This window comes from Pygocentrus nattereri, chromosome 19 (genome assembly GCF_015220715.1).
Source record: "Pygocentrus nattereri isolate fPygNat1 chromosome 19, fPygNat1.pri, whole genome shotgun sequence".
NCBI classification, from domain to species: domain Eukaryota; kingdom Metazoa; phylum Chordata; class Actinopteri; order Characiformes; family Serrasalmidae; genus Pygocentrus; species Pygocentrus nattereri.
Genome location: NC_051229.1, coordinates 33,886,090 through 33,903,231, shown reverse-complemented (window position 1 = coordinate 33,903,231; position 17,142 = coordinate 33,886,090). Strand labels below are relative to the sequence as shown.

Here is a 17,142-nt window from a genome sequence, read left to right as displayed (position 1 = left end):
GGAGATACTAATTTGATGATCCTGCATTTGAAGAAGATATTACTAGTTTGTGTCATTTCTGAATGAAGACATTGGGTAACTTGTAAGCCATGATCACAGCAGCTAAGACTCTGAAATACCTGATGTCATCTCTGTTGTAGTTGGGGTCCAGATGATGATGGACGCACTGTTGATGGACCTCATCCTCTGGGCAAGGTCAGTGCTGGCGTTTACATTTTTGTCCTAACAGTGTGGAATTCATGGGCTGTTCCAGCATTATTGTTTGTTCATCCTTTCTTCTCCTGCAGAGGGCACCGTCATAAAGCACTACCTATGTTCTCTCATTACTTGTTACATATTAATGGAGCTTGCAGAAACTACTTTCTCAAACTCCTTAGGGGGAATGAAACAATAAAATACATATTGTTAGATGCAGGAGATATGACTGTCATAATCAAGATAAATTGTTATATTAAGGCACATGCACTTTTCTGAGAATATTGTAGATTTTGTCAGTACTTAAAGCTATACATACTTAACTAAATGTACTTAAATCAGCTGTATGTTTCATTACAATGAGCACATAATTGGTATTGTATAACTGAATGAAGTGCAGACCAGGATGTAAACGATGAAGACGAACATCGTGTTCTTAGTTTTTGATTTTTAAATCTGGCACTGCTGATGCTTTTTTGTCTGTTTCAACATATCACAAAAATAAGAAAGGCTAAGCATTGTGAAATTTCAAGATAGACTTTGTGTTTTTTGGCTGGATCATCCTTGTGGTGATTTTGGTCTCTGTCAAATGTCCAATAACCCAGCTCCAAGCCCCAGCTGGATTAGTCTAGGCTTTATTTCACTGATTTTCATACTTAATTATATATGTGCTTACACAAAGGGAGAGATGCATTAGTTGATCTACAGGAAGACTGAAATATTTTCAAAAAGATGGCTTTGAGTACTTTTTTCCAAGGTCCTTGTAGTGGAAAGGACACTGTATAAGATGAATAGTAGTAGTAGATATTCACGTTGCATTTATTTTGTTTTGTAGCATACATGAGAATCACCATAAATAGATTGACTGTGCTTTTCTTGGTATATTTATGTATTTATAGGGATGCACCAACATGGGTATTGTGAGTGTCCAGTATTTTAATGTACATATCTTCCAGTTCCGATATGTAAACATTTACAAAATGTCGAAATTGGGAATAGATCTCCCTGATTTAGCATTATGGAGAAATATAGTATTTCTTTCTGCAGGGTTACAGATTCAGTAAAGTTAATAAAATGCAAAGATTTTAGCACAATAACTCTGCGTCACCTAAATATTCTGGAGTACAGTAAATGCGTCATGAAATAAAGGTTTGTCAAGCTGGGCAAAACGACAAGAAATGTAATAAGATATTTAAAGATCTTTACAAGATGCATGATGTATCACACTATTTCTTTTTTCTGATATCTGAACAGTTGGACCAGACAAAGTAATGTGGCATTTTAAAAATACTATCAAATTGAATCCATTGATTTAATGTTCAACATTTCACATACAATACTTCACTAAGTCACTAATTATACACTTTGCAATCAAACATGCACTTGGGAGCTGACAAAATGCACATGCTCAGAAAAGCATGTCAGGATTATGGCATTTTGTGGGTTAATTTCTCACAATAATGAATGTATTTACATGCACCTAATATTCTGATCATTATAATATTTCAGCATTTGTCTGATTATTCAATTGGTCATGTAAACAGCATTCTTTGATTCTTTAGATGAGATTAAAGCCTAGAAATCTGATTAAGAAATCTGATAAAGAGAGCTTACTTTGATTTCTTTCGTTTTTCTCAGTCTGCACATGTGCGAAAAGAAAATGCTCTACCAGAAATGGCATACAGCTTTTGGAATGGAAGCCAACTACATGCTTAATTAAATCAAAAATTCGATTATACATCATCTTGATGATGCATATTCATATTTTCCCTATAAGTAATTCAATGTTTTATGGGGTTTTCCCCTTTTCTGATTACCCAATGTGTGTAAAGATGCTGAATGCATTCTGATTTTCTGCAGTTATTATTAGGTGCACGTAGACACACTTAATGATATTGTCAGATTGCCCAGCTGTATCAGTTTGAAATATCACTCCAATCTAAACATCTGTCCAATGCTGCTGATTTGTCTGTCTGATGCCAAAACGCTACAGTCCCAGACAAAGAACAGGTCTGATTACACCTTTCTGTCACTCCAACACCGTTTACTCTACTTAAACTCTCAAATATGAGCTTTTATCATCTACATTGTTTCAGCAGAGCAGCAGGTAGTCAGGAGCAAGCCTGTACTGTGGTGGGTTGCGCTGGCTCGGTCTGTTAGCTACTCGCTAAGCTAACATTAAGTTCCTGATCAGGTTACACATCCAAACACCACAGAACATGTTTAATATCTCATTTCTGTCCCATCATCACTGGCTTCTCAACTTCACTCCCTCACATTTGAATCATTATCATCTAAAGTTCTGTCAGCGCTTTGGTTAGCTGGAATCGAATGCTCTTTCTTAGCAGCAATGTTTATCATTTAGCATTGTTAGATAGATGGCTTGAAAATAATGCACTGCGTTCACTCATTTGGTAGCCATGTATGCAGATATGTAATGCAGGACTAGACAGAGCAAAAGTGGCATAAATGATTTATTACACTTTCTGTGGTCCATAGTTGTGTCTTGGAGCTTTTGGTAGGTGCCATACAGCATTGATTTCCTCATGAGAGAATCGCTGAAGTCAAGCACTTTACTTTTTCTTTTCTTGTTTTGTTGTTACTGGCTTTGTTCAAGTATTTTTTTCCTGTCAGTCAAGAATTTCTGGATCCCCATGGATCCTTTGCTGTTGAGAAGCAGTCCATTCAGTTACACAGTGAAATTATAGCAGATCCAGATGTTTTTTGCATCTGAACGAAGAAGTTTGGAAAGAAGTTCTTTGCTAAAAATGTGTTTAATTTTACTAGTTGGGGCAGCATTTGAGTCCTTTTGGTAATTTATGTGGTTGGAACACATTGGCATATTGAGGGTTAAGATTTTAATTAGTCTTAAGAATGAATAATAAATCAGTCTAGAGATTGGCGAGAGATTAGAAGCTGCGCTTAAGCCGCCGTGTCTGTGCTTAGGCGTGCAGCCAAATCTGATTTGTTTCCCTACATTTCCATCACGTCGTATCTTTCCTTTGTCTAAACACATGAAATCTGATTGTTTCTGTCCTCATTTGCCACATCCATGTTCCACCAAAATAAATGTGAGCCTACACAAAACACTTGGAAGAGTGTTTGGTTTAAGCCTTACAAGCTGCTGTCTTCTTAACATTGCAAGGTTTATAATAATATTTGTGCAGTTACCCCACACCACCCCCCACCCCCCGCCACACACACACACACACACTAAAAGATGAGTATGCTGACATAGTCGATGCTTTCCGTCGAAACTACGCTTTAAGTTAGATGTTAATACTTCAGCATGCCATCAGATGCTCGTTTGTTCCTCCTGCGTCCCTTCCTCTGCCTGGCAGGCACTTTGGAAACTTCGCTGAAGTTCTGTAATGGTTATTTCAGTCTCTCTCAGTGGCCCAATAAGCTAAATCCCAATAATTGCTGCGCTCCAGTAGATATTTTTACAGAGCTAAGGAGGGTTATGAAATAAGAAATAATTTGTGGAGTGGCTGCATCTTTATCAAGTTTTAGTGTGCATTTGGATGTGAGGAATGTGAATCAGTGGAGCCAGTGGGCAGAGGTGCCTTATGAAGCAAGACTCTGAAGCTTTTTAAAGGGACACTGCAACCAAAATGAAAAAAAAACACCAATATCTGTGGTAACCATGCTAGCCTGCTGCCTAGGAAAACTCCCTTCTGATATATCTTGAGTCTGGGAAGAACCTTCAAAAAAAAGGACTGCTTTGGGGTGAAATTTTGGGGTGCAGATTATTTTGCATTCATTCATTTATTATTTTATTTATGTTAGCTGGTAAATGCAAAAGGAAGGCAGATAGCCAACGTTACTGCTAGAAAGACTGTTTTTTCCCCCCAGACATATAACTGTCTCATTTGAATGAACAGAATAGATTAGTCAAATGAAAGCCACTCGTGAGTTGAGGAAGGACTTCAAAATACAAGTAAGGTGATCGCCAGGCTATGTTGGCTGTGTATCTTTACTTTCCCTGTAAAATAGATAATCTGTCTTGAAGACAAATGCCTGTTGACCAGCAGAAGAAAAGAAAGAAAATCACTGACCGAACTGTTCGGTGCTACCACTGCACCTCCTCCATAACCATTAGCACAGAACACATTCCAAGGGAAAGGAAAACCAGGAAACCATTAAGGAATGCCTCTTTAATATTATAGTAGAGCTAACAGAGAATGGTCCTTAGTTTGTGTTCGACCTACATGAAATAATACCCTGCAGCTTTGCTTCGCTTTGCATGTTTTAGGGTAATAAACAAAATGACATGTTTACAAGTTTCAGAACAGTCCTGAAATGTCCTTTCTTCTTAATTACAAGCAGGAGTGATGGTCGTCAACTCTGGGTTTTCTCTGCCTGCTTGTCTCATCCTGCTGAGGTCATTTTTTAACCATGTCCTCTGTCCACTCTTCACAGGCAGCCCTACAACATGGTGTTATAGCTGGCAGGAAAGGCTTTGGAAGCATTTTTGTTGTTGCAAGTGGCAACGGCGGACAGTATAATGACAACTGCAACTACGATGGCTATGCTAACTCCATCTATACTGTGACTATTGGTAAGAAGTGCATCCTTTCTTTCTTAATCTTTCATTCAGCTGGACTACAAACTTCATTGTTTAAATGTCATTACCATCAGCAAGGGCAGATTTTAATATGAAAATTGAACTGAATAAATATGCGTTATTGCCCATTAAAAACTCAAAAAATGTAGTTTGGATCAAGCAGTTTACAGCTGGAAAATAAATGGAGTATTATTGCTGTATATGTTAGTACCACTTTACTATTATGAGTATTGTACATTGGCACACTGTGCACAGTACGCTAATTTTGTCTTCCTTTCCCATCAAAACAAAAGTAGTATATGATCAGCTCATGCCAAGTATCACTTTAATGAAAAAATAAATTAATAAATAGAAAAAAAGCCTTAGTTCCACTTTTAATTGAGAAATATTTTGACACTGTACAGGGTGACCCAACAAAATTGAAAAAGTGAATATCTGAGTAACTACATGGCAAGCAAAATTTAAATAGGCTTGAACAATACAAGATTTATTTATCAAAATCCTAACATGAAATTCAGAGGGATGTGAATTTTATAAACAAATGTGAAGTATCTTCCGATACTGGTGGTCGTCCAGATCCCTTTGTCCTGCACAGACTGACTTTTTTGTGCCATGTCCAAATCTGCTTTACAGTTGGTGCATTGTTATTGAATTTTCTTGAAAATGCACGCTACACACTCTTATTTGACTGTGTTCGAGCGTACTCTAACACATGAAAGGCCTTTTCATTTCTAGTGAACTGCATTCTTCAAGCGGAAAAAAAAATGTTAGTTTGAGATCACTTGAGGGAGAATTGGCGATGTTATTACACTACAAAACATTTTTCATACCCTGTACTTTACCTTGTATAGTAGTTTCTCTGTTCCACCTGTTCCACTCCTGTTAGTGGTATATTAACTGTTCACTGAGAGTGAATGGACAGTTTCTTTGTGTCCACGTTTTAGGAGCAGTAGATGAGAACGGGAGAAAACCATTCTATGCAGAAGAGTGTGCGTCTATGCTCGCTGTCACTTTCAGCAGTGGAGGAAAACAACAACGCAGCATTGTGAGTAACTACATCCTGTTGTCATGATGTTTGATGCTACCTTTGCTTACGTTTTATAATTTTTGCTGAGTTTGTGACCTTACAGTCTTTCCAATCTAAGTGATTTGCAGCTCTCTAACCAAAACTGTTTAACTGTGAAGCAAAATATAAATAAGCAATGACAAAATTTCAGTGTCCGTGGAGAATTGTTAGACCTAGGCTTAACCAGGGCCCATTGCTTACTACATTTTAATGCATCAATGTATTTGTATGTTTACTGCAGTACCTTTCTGCTTGTGCTATATTCCAGAGTTATCACTATATCACTATTTAATAAAAAGTAAGTTAATAAATAATAAGTTGTGGCCAGAAATACTGAGATGTGTAATGCTGTGCTTTGAGCTTGCTGTAGGAGTGCTGCAAGACCTACAAATCAACAGCCAGACGCTTCGCATCTTCGTTTAAGGAGACTGGAAGCTTGTCATTTTGACACCATAATCAATTTGTAGTCAAGCTTTTGTGCAACTTCGCCTGGTAATGTGTGGTCATGCTGAAAGGCAGGCAGCAAGTGGTCACAGTTTTTGAGTATGTTTTCGTCCATGTCGGCTCCCAAGTGGCAGTAAAGTGTGTGCTCTGGGCCCCTTCTGACATTATCCAAGCTAAGACGTGTCTAACATATACCTTTAGAGTTTTGACACTGTTATGAGTTTGTATGACAAGGCTGATATTTACACATTTGCCCCAGGACTGTAGACTGTGTAGAGTAGCTTACAGTAGTGCTGATGGATCATGCATGTCTGCTAGCCTGGAAAAGTGTATGTGTTTCGAGAGAGGACATTTAGATCATTATTACATGTGCACGCACAGAGCCAGGCGAATAGCTGTGGGAAGAACATTAGAAAAGGCATGCTTGAAAAGCTTGTAATGTAAGGCTCTGTTTGGCATTGTTTACCCTTGTGTCCTTGGTGACATGGTTTGGCAGCTCAAATACATCGACCTCAAATGTGTTCAAGCCACTGCAACTGTCCAAAACCTCAGCCAGACTGAAAAATTGTATTCAAGATTTCCTTCTGCCTTCTACTAATCTTCAATAATGAGATTTATTTTACAAGACTGCTTGGCTGTGTTAGTCTGTCTTTCAGAAAACAGAGTTTGTCCTTTAGAACTTTTGTTTTTTATCATTTTTTGCAGGTTCCATCTATTTATAGTACTGTTCAAAAGCCTTTTTATTTAATTTCCGTTCACAACAGCCATTAAGTACAAGTTTCCAAAGAGTACAAGAGTCCAAAAAATTATACAGAGAAAATGGGACTCTTAACAACTGTACAAAACCTGGTAGGCCATCAGATAAACAGCACTTAAATTTCCACTCTTGCTTCAGATGTGGAAAATCTGCAGGTGTTTCTGTCCGTCCTTCCACTGTGAGAATACAGCTCAATGCTGTGGGTCTGAAAGAATGTGTAGCTGTTTATAACTGAGAAAAAGTTGGGGGGAGAAGGAAAAAATTTGCAAATCAAACAAAAAAGATGGCTGATGTTCTCAGAACAGTGTGCTGACCACCCCAGAGTCCAGACCTCAGCATCATTGAATGTGGATTGCTTGAATCATGAAAAGCAGAAAATGCAACCAACTTCTAAGACTGAACTTTGGAAGTGTGGAAAAATATCCCTGCAGATTTCTTTGACTGAATTTGATTTCTTTCATTGAAAGCAAGTCTCCTTAAAAGAATGGAAGTTGTAATAAAAGGTGGAAACACAAGATCCTGAAAAAATGTTGATATATTAAGTTGCTGAGGCTTCTGCATAATTTTCTGTTACATATATTTTTCTGTTTTTCTGCCCAGTGTTGTTCTGACTGGAATCTAAATGAATGAAGGTCTCTTGATTTTTGTGCAGTATTGTACACAAGACATTTGTTAAAAATCTGTTATTGCTGTGCTAAACACTCTGTATGATGAGGCTGCTTTACACACAAACCTTGCAGTGAGTTGATATATTGGCAAAAAGTATTAGAGGACATGTATGCCATTGCTCTAAGAACTCTGTTTGATTTATAAGAGTAAACTTGTTTTTAATAGAAACCAGTGTGCAGATGTTGAAGCAATTGCCCTTTGGTTTCTGTTGTAAGTGTGTTTGGAGCCAACAGATTTTCTGTTCCTTTGCTGAGTTCAGGAAAATAACTCAAACTTATTGTCCATGGTAATTGGCCATGTGCTATAGATGCTGCAGATAGAGATTTAGTTGAAAAATGTCAAGAGTGTTCTTTTAAGGCATGTAGCTTTACATGAGGAATGACCATTTGTTCTTTTTAAATGTCTGACGGACAGTAGGTTCAAACCTTTGGATCCATGTGATATGTCAGCAAGTTGCTGGGTGGCTGATTAAACGCAGAAAGACTGATATAACAGAGCAAGCCAGAGAACTGGCAATTGAAATGGACCTACATGAAGAGAGGAACTAACATTAGCATAGTCTGAATAGTTGGGAGATTAATTTCTTGTTTTGTTGCACATTTAAAAACTTATTGAGTCATTACACACCTAGCATTGCAGTATCAGACGTTATTTAAGTTGACATTAATAAAGTTAATGACACCATGCTTCATGAGTACTGCTGCTCTATGCTCAGGGAATGTGTTGCAGATGTGACATATCTTGTTTGATTCAGCTGTTTTGTTCTGTTTTCTTCCCTTAAAATAATACCAAGGGAACCTTACTCAGCATTATGAACATTAACCAGACACAAGCCACATTTCCAGAATGGAAGCTGGCTATTTATCTAGCTTTTGTGTGTATTTTGGACTGGTTTTTCAAAACAAGTCTGAAGCACCAAACGACATACAGTGCAGTTAACTTCAGTTAACTAAGTAAGCAAGGTCCCGGATATAATAAGGAAAACTGCTTCAGCTTCAGGGAAACTGCTACTATATGAGCTTAAGATCATGGAAAAAATACCCGTCATCTATCAGATATATAACAATAACATAATATATATATTGCTAATAATACAGAGAAAACTAACAACTGATATCATTGTCTTCAATATCAATGTCATACAAACCAAATAAATTAATGTAAATAAAACTAGAATGCATTGATTTGCAAATCTTATAGACCCTTATTATATTCACAATAGAACATGGAGCACATATCAGATGTGGAAAGTGAGACTTTTTACCATTTCATGAAAAACATTAACTCATTTAGAGCTTGATAGCAGCAATGCATCTCAAAAAAGTTGGGAAAGGGCAAAAAAGGCTGGAAAAGTAAGTGGTACTAATAAATGCTCCTTCAGCTGTTTTTTTTTTTTCACAACTAACAACTAACTCACATGACTGGGTATCAAAAAAGAGCAATTTAGAGAGGTAGTCTCTCAGAAGCAAAGATGGGCAGATTTTCACCAATCTGTGAAAAACTATGTCTAAAGGTTGTGGAACAATTTGAGAAACATGTTCCTCAATGTAAAAGACTTTGGACATCCCACCATCTACAGTACATAATGTCATTAGAACATTCAGAGAATCAGCAGAAATCCCTGTGCACAAGTGACAAGACCGATGGTCAATATTGGATGCCTGTGATCTTCAGGCCTTCATGCGGCACTGCATTGAAACAGGCATGATTCTGTAGTGGAAATTACTGCATTGGCTCAAACACTTCCAGAAATCCCTGTCTGTGAACACAGTTCACAGTGCAAATAAACAAATGCAAGTTAAAGCTGTATCATGCAAAGAAGAAACCATATGTCAACACAATGCAGAAATGCTGCCGTCTTCTCTGGGCCCAAGATCATTTAAAATGGGCCAAGGTGAATCAAAATTTAAAATTCTTTTTGGAAATGATGGACACTGCATCCTCCAAACTAAAGAATTCCTTGCTTGTTATTAGCACACAGTTCAAAAGCCAGTATCCGTGATGGTATGAGGGAGCATTAGTCCACATGGCGTAGGTGTCTTGCACATGTGTGAAAGCACCATTAATGCTGAACAAAATATACAGGTTTTGGCAACATATGCTCCCATCTAGACAACGTCTTTTTCAGGGAAGGCCTTGCATATTTCAGCAAGACAATGTTAAACCACATCCTGCATCCATCACAACAGCATGGTTTCACAGACAAAGAGTCCAGGTACTGAACTGGCTGCCTGCAGTCCAGACCTTTCACCAGTAGAAAACATTTGGCGCATCATGAAACGAAATCCAGCAAAGACGACCCAGGACTGTTGAGCAGCTAGAATCCTACATCAGACAAGAATAGGACAACATTCCTCTCCCAAAACTGCAGTGATTGGTGTCCTCACTTCCAAGACATTTACAGACTGTTGTGAAAAGAACACAATGGTAGATGGCCCTGTTCCAACTAAATGGTAAAATGTCTCACTTTCAACATCTGATGTGTTCCTTGTTCTGTTGTGAATAAAAAACAGGTCTAAAAGGTTTGCAAATTATTGCAGTTTGTTTTTATTTACATTTATTTACATTTTACCCAGTATCCCAACTTTTTTGGAATTATGGTTGTAAGTACATCAGCCAGCATTACAGTAGTGTGCCAAAGTCAGAGACCACCGTTTTGTGTTTGTAATTTCGGTCAAAATGACAAAGTACAAAGTATATATTTTCAGTGTCGAAAAATTAAGCAGGAAATATATACACATAACAGAAAATTACAACACTATATCAAATCTATCATTGTTTAAGTTGTCCACTGTTTTACTTTACTGCTACTTTAACTCTTATACCTTTCCATTAAAGAAACCATTACTAAGAAGAGGAAATGCAGAAAAAAGATAAGAATTTGCACTTGAAGTCTGAAAATGGACATCTGAGATGTGAGGCTTCATTGACTGATGAATCTGAATTTGTTATTGGGATTACTTGGATCATGTTAAGCAGGAAAATGCAACCAACTTCTAAAACTGAACCTTGGAAATGTGGAAAACATTGCTGTACATTTCTTTTTAAAACTGAAAACATACTATGAACTATTTTACACTATAAACTATTTGAACTATTTTTTCTGATGCTTAAAAAAGAAGTATCTTGTACTTCATAGCTGTTTTGACTGAAGGTTAAATAAATAAGAGAGTGGTCTATGACTTTTCACAGTACTGTACTGCTTTTGACCCCATTATGCCTTGAGGGACTCCTTTTGAACAATATGATGCTTGTTTTGTAACAATAGAATGCATAGTTTTGGATTTAGGTCACTTACTCTGATGTGGGCAGGAGCCCATAACTCAGAGACTGAGACTGCCATTCAGGCAGAAATAACTGGAAGTGTAATGTTATGCTCTCACACCCTTAGTCTTTGCTGTATGTGCATGTGTTCAGCTGAAAGAAATCTTCAGACTTCTTAGTAATCTAACACACGGCATTTTGGCTCCCACTCATAAACATAGCACCCCCAGGTCTGTGCAGTTGTTTAGACATTCTTCATGTGCCAGGCTCTTTTATTTGTTTGCATAACCTCCCAGCTGCTTCACTTAATCATATGCTACTGTAAACCTGTAAGTGCTGTTTAACTAATCACAGCTTTACATCCTCTTGATTTTTTTTTTTTTTTTTTTTTTGGTTTCGTTATCTCTTTGTTACCCTGAGTCTTAGTTGCTGCAGCTCTTTCCATCAGGCTTCATCATTTGAGTGGAGCATTTCTATAGGATAAAAGATGTCCGCCTTACCCTTTTAAACTCCGTGAGACCACCGGTGGTTCCAAAATGCACTTTATCATATTCTTCATAACTTTCATATTTCATAAGCTACATTCAAAAGGTGGGTGTGGTATGAGGCTGTAACTGTCTTCTTTCCAGTCAAATAAATGGGTGATGGGATTTTAAACCTTTATAACAAAAGAAGCTGAACAGATGTTATATATATATAAAATAATACAAAGAGTGTCTAAGATTTTTGTGTATGATCTGTGTACGTTCTGTTAATTTCAGGAGAGCTTTAAAAAAAAAAAACTAAATAAAATGTTACATTTATTTCATGCAGTTACTGAATAATTTGCCTTACGATTTGGTTGTGTAAATTCAGATGTAAAAACCAAAATAAAAGAGAATTCAGCTAGAATGTTTTGTTTGTTGAGACTGATCAGAATAAAAAAAGCTTTTGCAATTTTTTACAAATATCTCAACTTTTGTTTGAATAACACAGTCATGTTCTTTGCTTTTAGATGCTTTCAATGCTGTTTATTAAATGCTTATACACTGCTCAAAAAAATAAAGGGAACACTTAAACAACACAATATAACTCCAAGTAAATCAAACTTCTGTGAAATCAAACTGTCCACTTAGGAAGCAACACTGATTGACAATCAATTTCACAGCTGTTGTGCAAATAGAAAAGACAACAGGTGTAAATTATTGGCAATTAGCAAGACACACTCAATAAAGGAGTGGTTCTGCAGGTGGGGACCACAGACCACTTCTCAGTACCTTTCTGCTTTCTGGCTGATGTTTTGGTCACTTTTGAATGTTGGTGGTGCTTTCACACTCGTGGTAGCAGGAGACGGACTCTACAACCCACACAAGTGGCTCAGGTAGTGCAGCTCATCCAGGATGGCACATCAATGCGAGCTGTGGCAAGAAGGTTTGCTGTGTCTGTCAGCGTAGTGTCCAGAGGCTGGAGGCGCTACCAGGAGACAGGCCAGTACACCAGTAGACGTGGAGGAGGCCGTAGGAGGGCAACAACCCAGCAGCAGGACCTCCACCTCTGCCTTTGTGCAAGGAGGAACAGGAGGAGCACTGCCAGAGCCCTGCAAAATGACCTCCAGCAGGCCACAAATGTGCATGTGTCTGCACAAACAGTTAGAAACCGACTCCATGAGGATGGTATGAGGGCCCGACGTCCACAGATGGGGGTTGTGCTCACAGCCCAACACCGTGCAGGACACTTGGCATTTGCCAGAGAACACCAGGATTGGCAAATTCGCCACTGGTGCCCTGTGCTCTTCACAGATGAAAGCAGGTTCACACTGAGCACGTGTGACAGACCTGACAGAGTCTGGAGACACCGTGGAGAGCGATCTGCTGCCTGCAACATCCTTCAGCATGACCGGTTTGGCAGTGGGTCAGTAATGGTGTGGGGTGGCATTTCTTTGGAGGGCTGCACAGCCCTCCATGTGCTCGCCAGAGGTAGCCTGACTGCCATTAGGTATCGAGATGAGATCCTCAGACCCCTTGTGAGACCATATGCTGGTGCGGTTGGCCCTGGGTTCCTCCTAATGCAGGACAATGCTAGACCTCATGTGGCTGGAGTGTGTCAGCAGTTCCTGCAAGATGAAGGCATTGAAGCTATGGACTGGCCCGCCCGTTCCCCAGACCTGAATCTGATTGAGCACATCTGGGACATCATGTCTCGCTCCATCCACCAACGCCATGTTGCACCACAGACTGTCCAGGAGTTGGCGGATGCTTTAGTCCAGGTCTGGGAGGAGATCCCTCAGGAGACCATCTGCCACCTCATCAGGAGCCTGCCCAGGCATTGTAGGGAGGTCATACAGGCACGTGGAGGCCACACACAATACTGAGCCTCATTTTGACTTGTTTTAAGGACATTACATCAAAGTTGGATCAGCCTGTAGTGTGTTTTTCCACTTTAATTTTGTGTGTGACTCCAAATCCAGGCCTCCATTGGTTAATAAATTTGATTTCCATTGATGATTTTTGTGTGATTTTGTTGTCAGCACATTCAACTTTGTACAGAACAAAGTATTCAATGAGAATATTTCATTCATTCAGATCTAGGATGTGTTATTTGAGTGTTCCCTTTATTTTTTGAGCAGTGTACATCCCTGATCATCAGTGTTCATGATCATTAAAGAATGTGTCCTTTTGATTGCCTGAATGAATCTCTGCCCTTCCAGTGTGTTCAGGAGTTTTCACATGTTTACGAATATAATTGGGGAACTGTTACGTAAAAGCCCATGTCATGGAAAACTGAATTTTTTTAAATAAGAGTTTGACGTGGTATATAATCACATGTAAATAATGTGAAGCCATTGTGAACAAGAGAATAGTGTTTCGCTTATAAATATTTGTTTGGCTGTTTAAATGGTAAACAGGATCTCATCATGGCTGTAGCTGGAATTAATTTTGAGAGCCATAAAAGGAAAGCGGTGTTTGAACAAGAAGGAGAAGCCTCACAGTCAGTCACCAACAGTGCAGGAATTGGCCTGGTTAAAAATGATTACTTTTTGCATCACATAAGACTGTTATAAATGTTATAAGTGGACCTTCTGTGAAAGAATAACAGAAAACAAAAAATGTAAAATATCGGCCCTTTAAGCCTACATGCTGTTATTTGACTGCACAGGCTTGCTTCACAGCATGAGACTGATCTGAGATTAGGTTTGGAGCCAGTGTTTTGAGGGCAGTATAGTAACCGTTTTTGATTTTGTATATTTGTGTTTGCAGGTGACATCAGACTGGTCGCTGCAGCACGGAACAGGTTGTACTGATGCACACACAGGTACTTCTGCAGCAGCTCCATTGGCAGCTGGGATGGTGGCACTGATGCTGCAGGTGCGCCCTTGTCTAAGCTGGCGTGATGTTCAGCACATCATCACATACACAGCCACAAAGGTATGTCTTTCCTTCTGTGACATGCACATGCATGCATATTACTCCTCTCATGACAGATGAATAGCAAGTTTTAATAGCAGATGTCAGGCATTACCATGCAAAAGGGCACGCGCACACAGTACTGTGTAAAAGTCAGAGACCAGCCTTCATATATTCTTCTAGCTTCTAGCCAAAACAGCCATTAAGTAGAAATTATTCATTTTTTAGGAGATTTTGAGGAAATTAGATACAAGACAATCCACAATAAAAAGTCCAGATCTCATCACTGAATGTCTTTAGGATTGCTTGGTAAGAAGGAAAACATGCGACCAACTTCTAAGACAGGACTTTAGAGGTGTGAAAAAATGACTATGCAGAGCTCTGGGAGAGAGAGTACACACTAAATACTGAAAATGTTATGTTTAGTTGTTGAGGCTTCTGTATAAGGTTTTTGTTACATATGTTGTTTTTTAAGTCCTGACGCTGTTATCTGAATTTTGCACAGTCCTGTATGTGCACCAAATGAAGAAACCTGTTAAATTGACATGTTAAAGGTGGCATCTTTACAAACTGTTATACAATACTGTCTTTTATGTCACGACACAATCAATCATGGATTTCATGCCTTCCTTATATGAATATTTATATACATGTGTACCATTGTTTTAAGGATGACATAGAAGCAGATTGGGAGACCAATGGAGCTGGATTTCACCACAGCCACAAACATGGCTTCGGCCTGCTCAACGCCTGGAGAATGGTCAATGCTGCAAAGGTATAGCCTGTCTTCATCACTGTACTCTCACATTCAGAGATACATGTGGTAACTGTCTGTCTGTGTGCGCTGTTTGGGGCAGGTTTGGGAATCTGTGCCATTCTTGGTGTCCTACCAGAGTCCACTTTTAAAAGAAGAGCAGACAATCCCGGCCTACCCAGACAAAATCATCCTCACCTGGAATGGTAAGAGCAGTGTGTGTCAATGTTCCTATTAGATCCTATCAGTTTTTTGTTTTCTTTTTGTCTGTTGTACCTTAGAGTGTATCATGGCTAAATATTTTCTTTAGTTTGGTTATTTTCCATAAAAGGATTTATTATTTCTTGTCTTTCCTTAATCAGACTGTTTGCCTAGCATGCCTATGTTGACCACAATGGACCAAGTATTTAGCACTGAATGGAGGGCACAAAACCCAATACTACTGACTATCCTTAATAACTAAAAACATCCTACTTTTTAACTCTCTGTCTTTTTCTCTTGGGTTTTTTTTCTGTGTACCGTCTCCACTCGCCTACTCAATGAACACTTGCTTACTCTTTGCCCAACAGCAGTCATAACCCAATTCTTTCTTTGACCAGTAGATAGAAAACAGACTCGCATTCTGCTCTCGAAACAATGGAAATTTCCACTTTTCTAACCATTCAAGCAAGTATATTGCTGTTTTTGTGTCCAAAACGTCTGTCTCCAAAATGTTAACTTTACGGGAGAAAAAAAATCCTACTTTACTTTTAATGTAAGTCTGTGGAACCAGACCAGAGTTTCTTTCGGTCCATTCATTATCAAATTACACGCAATGTAAAGGGCAACAAATGATTTTCAAATTATGACAAAATTGACGAGGTTTTATTCTGTCAGCAGCAATATCTATTGCTCTGGTGAACATATTCAATTGAGCAGCTGGGTCCATCAAATTTACATATTTGTCAGTGCATAGTCTTGCTACATGGATGCAGAGTGTTTGGACCCTGGTCATTGCTGCATGCAGCTGTTAATAAAAGACCCAGATTCGACCTTTTATTTTTGTCCTGTCGTGATGTGTAGGTGGTTTTATGTATGTAAAAACAGTCATAATTGATATTTACATGACCATTTTACAACCTCTCTTTATCTCTTAAAATGACCAGGCTGTTTTTGTTACTGTGCCTTTAAAATTGATATATGTAAATGAGCTCTCTTCTAATTTGGTGCCCGGTTATGCCTCATTCAGAAAACCAGTCCTGTGTATATCTTCCTATTCAGCTGCATGAATGGGCGGGGCTAAGCTGCTGTAGGCTGAATATGGGGCTATGTGTAGACATGTGAATATGTTGTTTTTTGTGACATCAGAAAAACAGTGAATTAATAACAGCCTGTGTTTGGAGCTTAGTTTTCGTTGATTGTCGAGTGATTCGATAGGTTTTGAGACACTAACAGTGTTTTGTTTAGAATGTCAAACGTTTATTCCCAAAAAAGTGGAAAGCTTTTTTTCCCTTGATGTTGGCCCTTTAATATTGGCAAGTATAGTCTGATTTGACCTTTAGTGTAAAATTGATTTGATCTCTTTCTGTCATCCAGAGCTACATGTTACTCAGGAGGCTGGTTGCAGTGCAAGTGTTTGTTTGAGATTAAGAGAGTGGGAGAGAGAGAGTTTAGTAGGACCTTGCCAACTGGCAATCAGCGATCTGCCCTTATTAGGCAATGTTTTGAAACATTGAATGCACAGAGAAACCAAGAGATCTCTTCCCTCCCTTTTCCTCTCTATCTGTTTCTCTCCATTTGTTCATTTCCCCTTGTTGTTAACCACTGCTATCACAAAACAGCTCTGCTATCAAATGAGGAGTGGCTGTGTAGTTATATTTCTCCTTATTTCTCCCTCTGTCTCGCTCTCACGTTTGTTTTTCAACGCTCTCATGCTGACCTCCTTCTAAATAAGACTTCAGTGGATTGTCTCCATCTTGGGACATCTAATTATCCTGTTTTCTGGATAATTAGTAGCTGTGGAAAGAGTGGTAGCATTGCCTGTTGTTCTGCAGTGCTGTGTGT

The 17,142-nt window shown here is 38.7% G+C and overlaps 1 protein-coding gene across 2 annotated transcripts in view; it reads left to right on the top strand.

Moving 5' to 3' along the window:
- The window catches only part of pcsk7 (proprotein convertase subtilisin/kexin type 7), a 41,177-nt gene that overhangs the window by 12,403 nt on the left and 11,632 nt on the right, over positions 1 to 17,142 (top strand). For both annotated transcript variants that reach the window (XM_017691793.2, XM_037531100.1), the window contains exons 6-11: positions 141 to 195; positions 4,618 to 4,756; positions 5,707 to 5,807; positions 14,199 to 14,366; positions 15,016 to 15,120; positions 15,203 to 15,305. In XM_017691793.2, the coding sequence (XP_017547282.1) occupies positions 141 to 195; positions 4,618 to 4,756; positions 5,707 to 5,807; positions 14,199 to 14,366; positions 15,016 to 15,120; positions 15,203 to 15,305 (671 nt within the window). The remainder of the gene's footprint in view (positions 1 to 140; positions 196 to 4,617; positions 4,757 to 5,706; positions 5,808 to 14,198; positions 14,367 to 15,015; positions 15,121 to 15,202; positions 15,306 to 17,142) is intronic.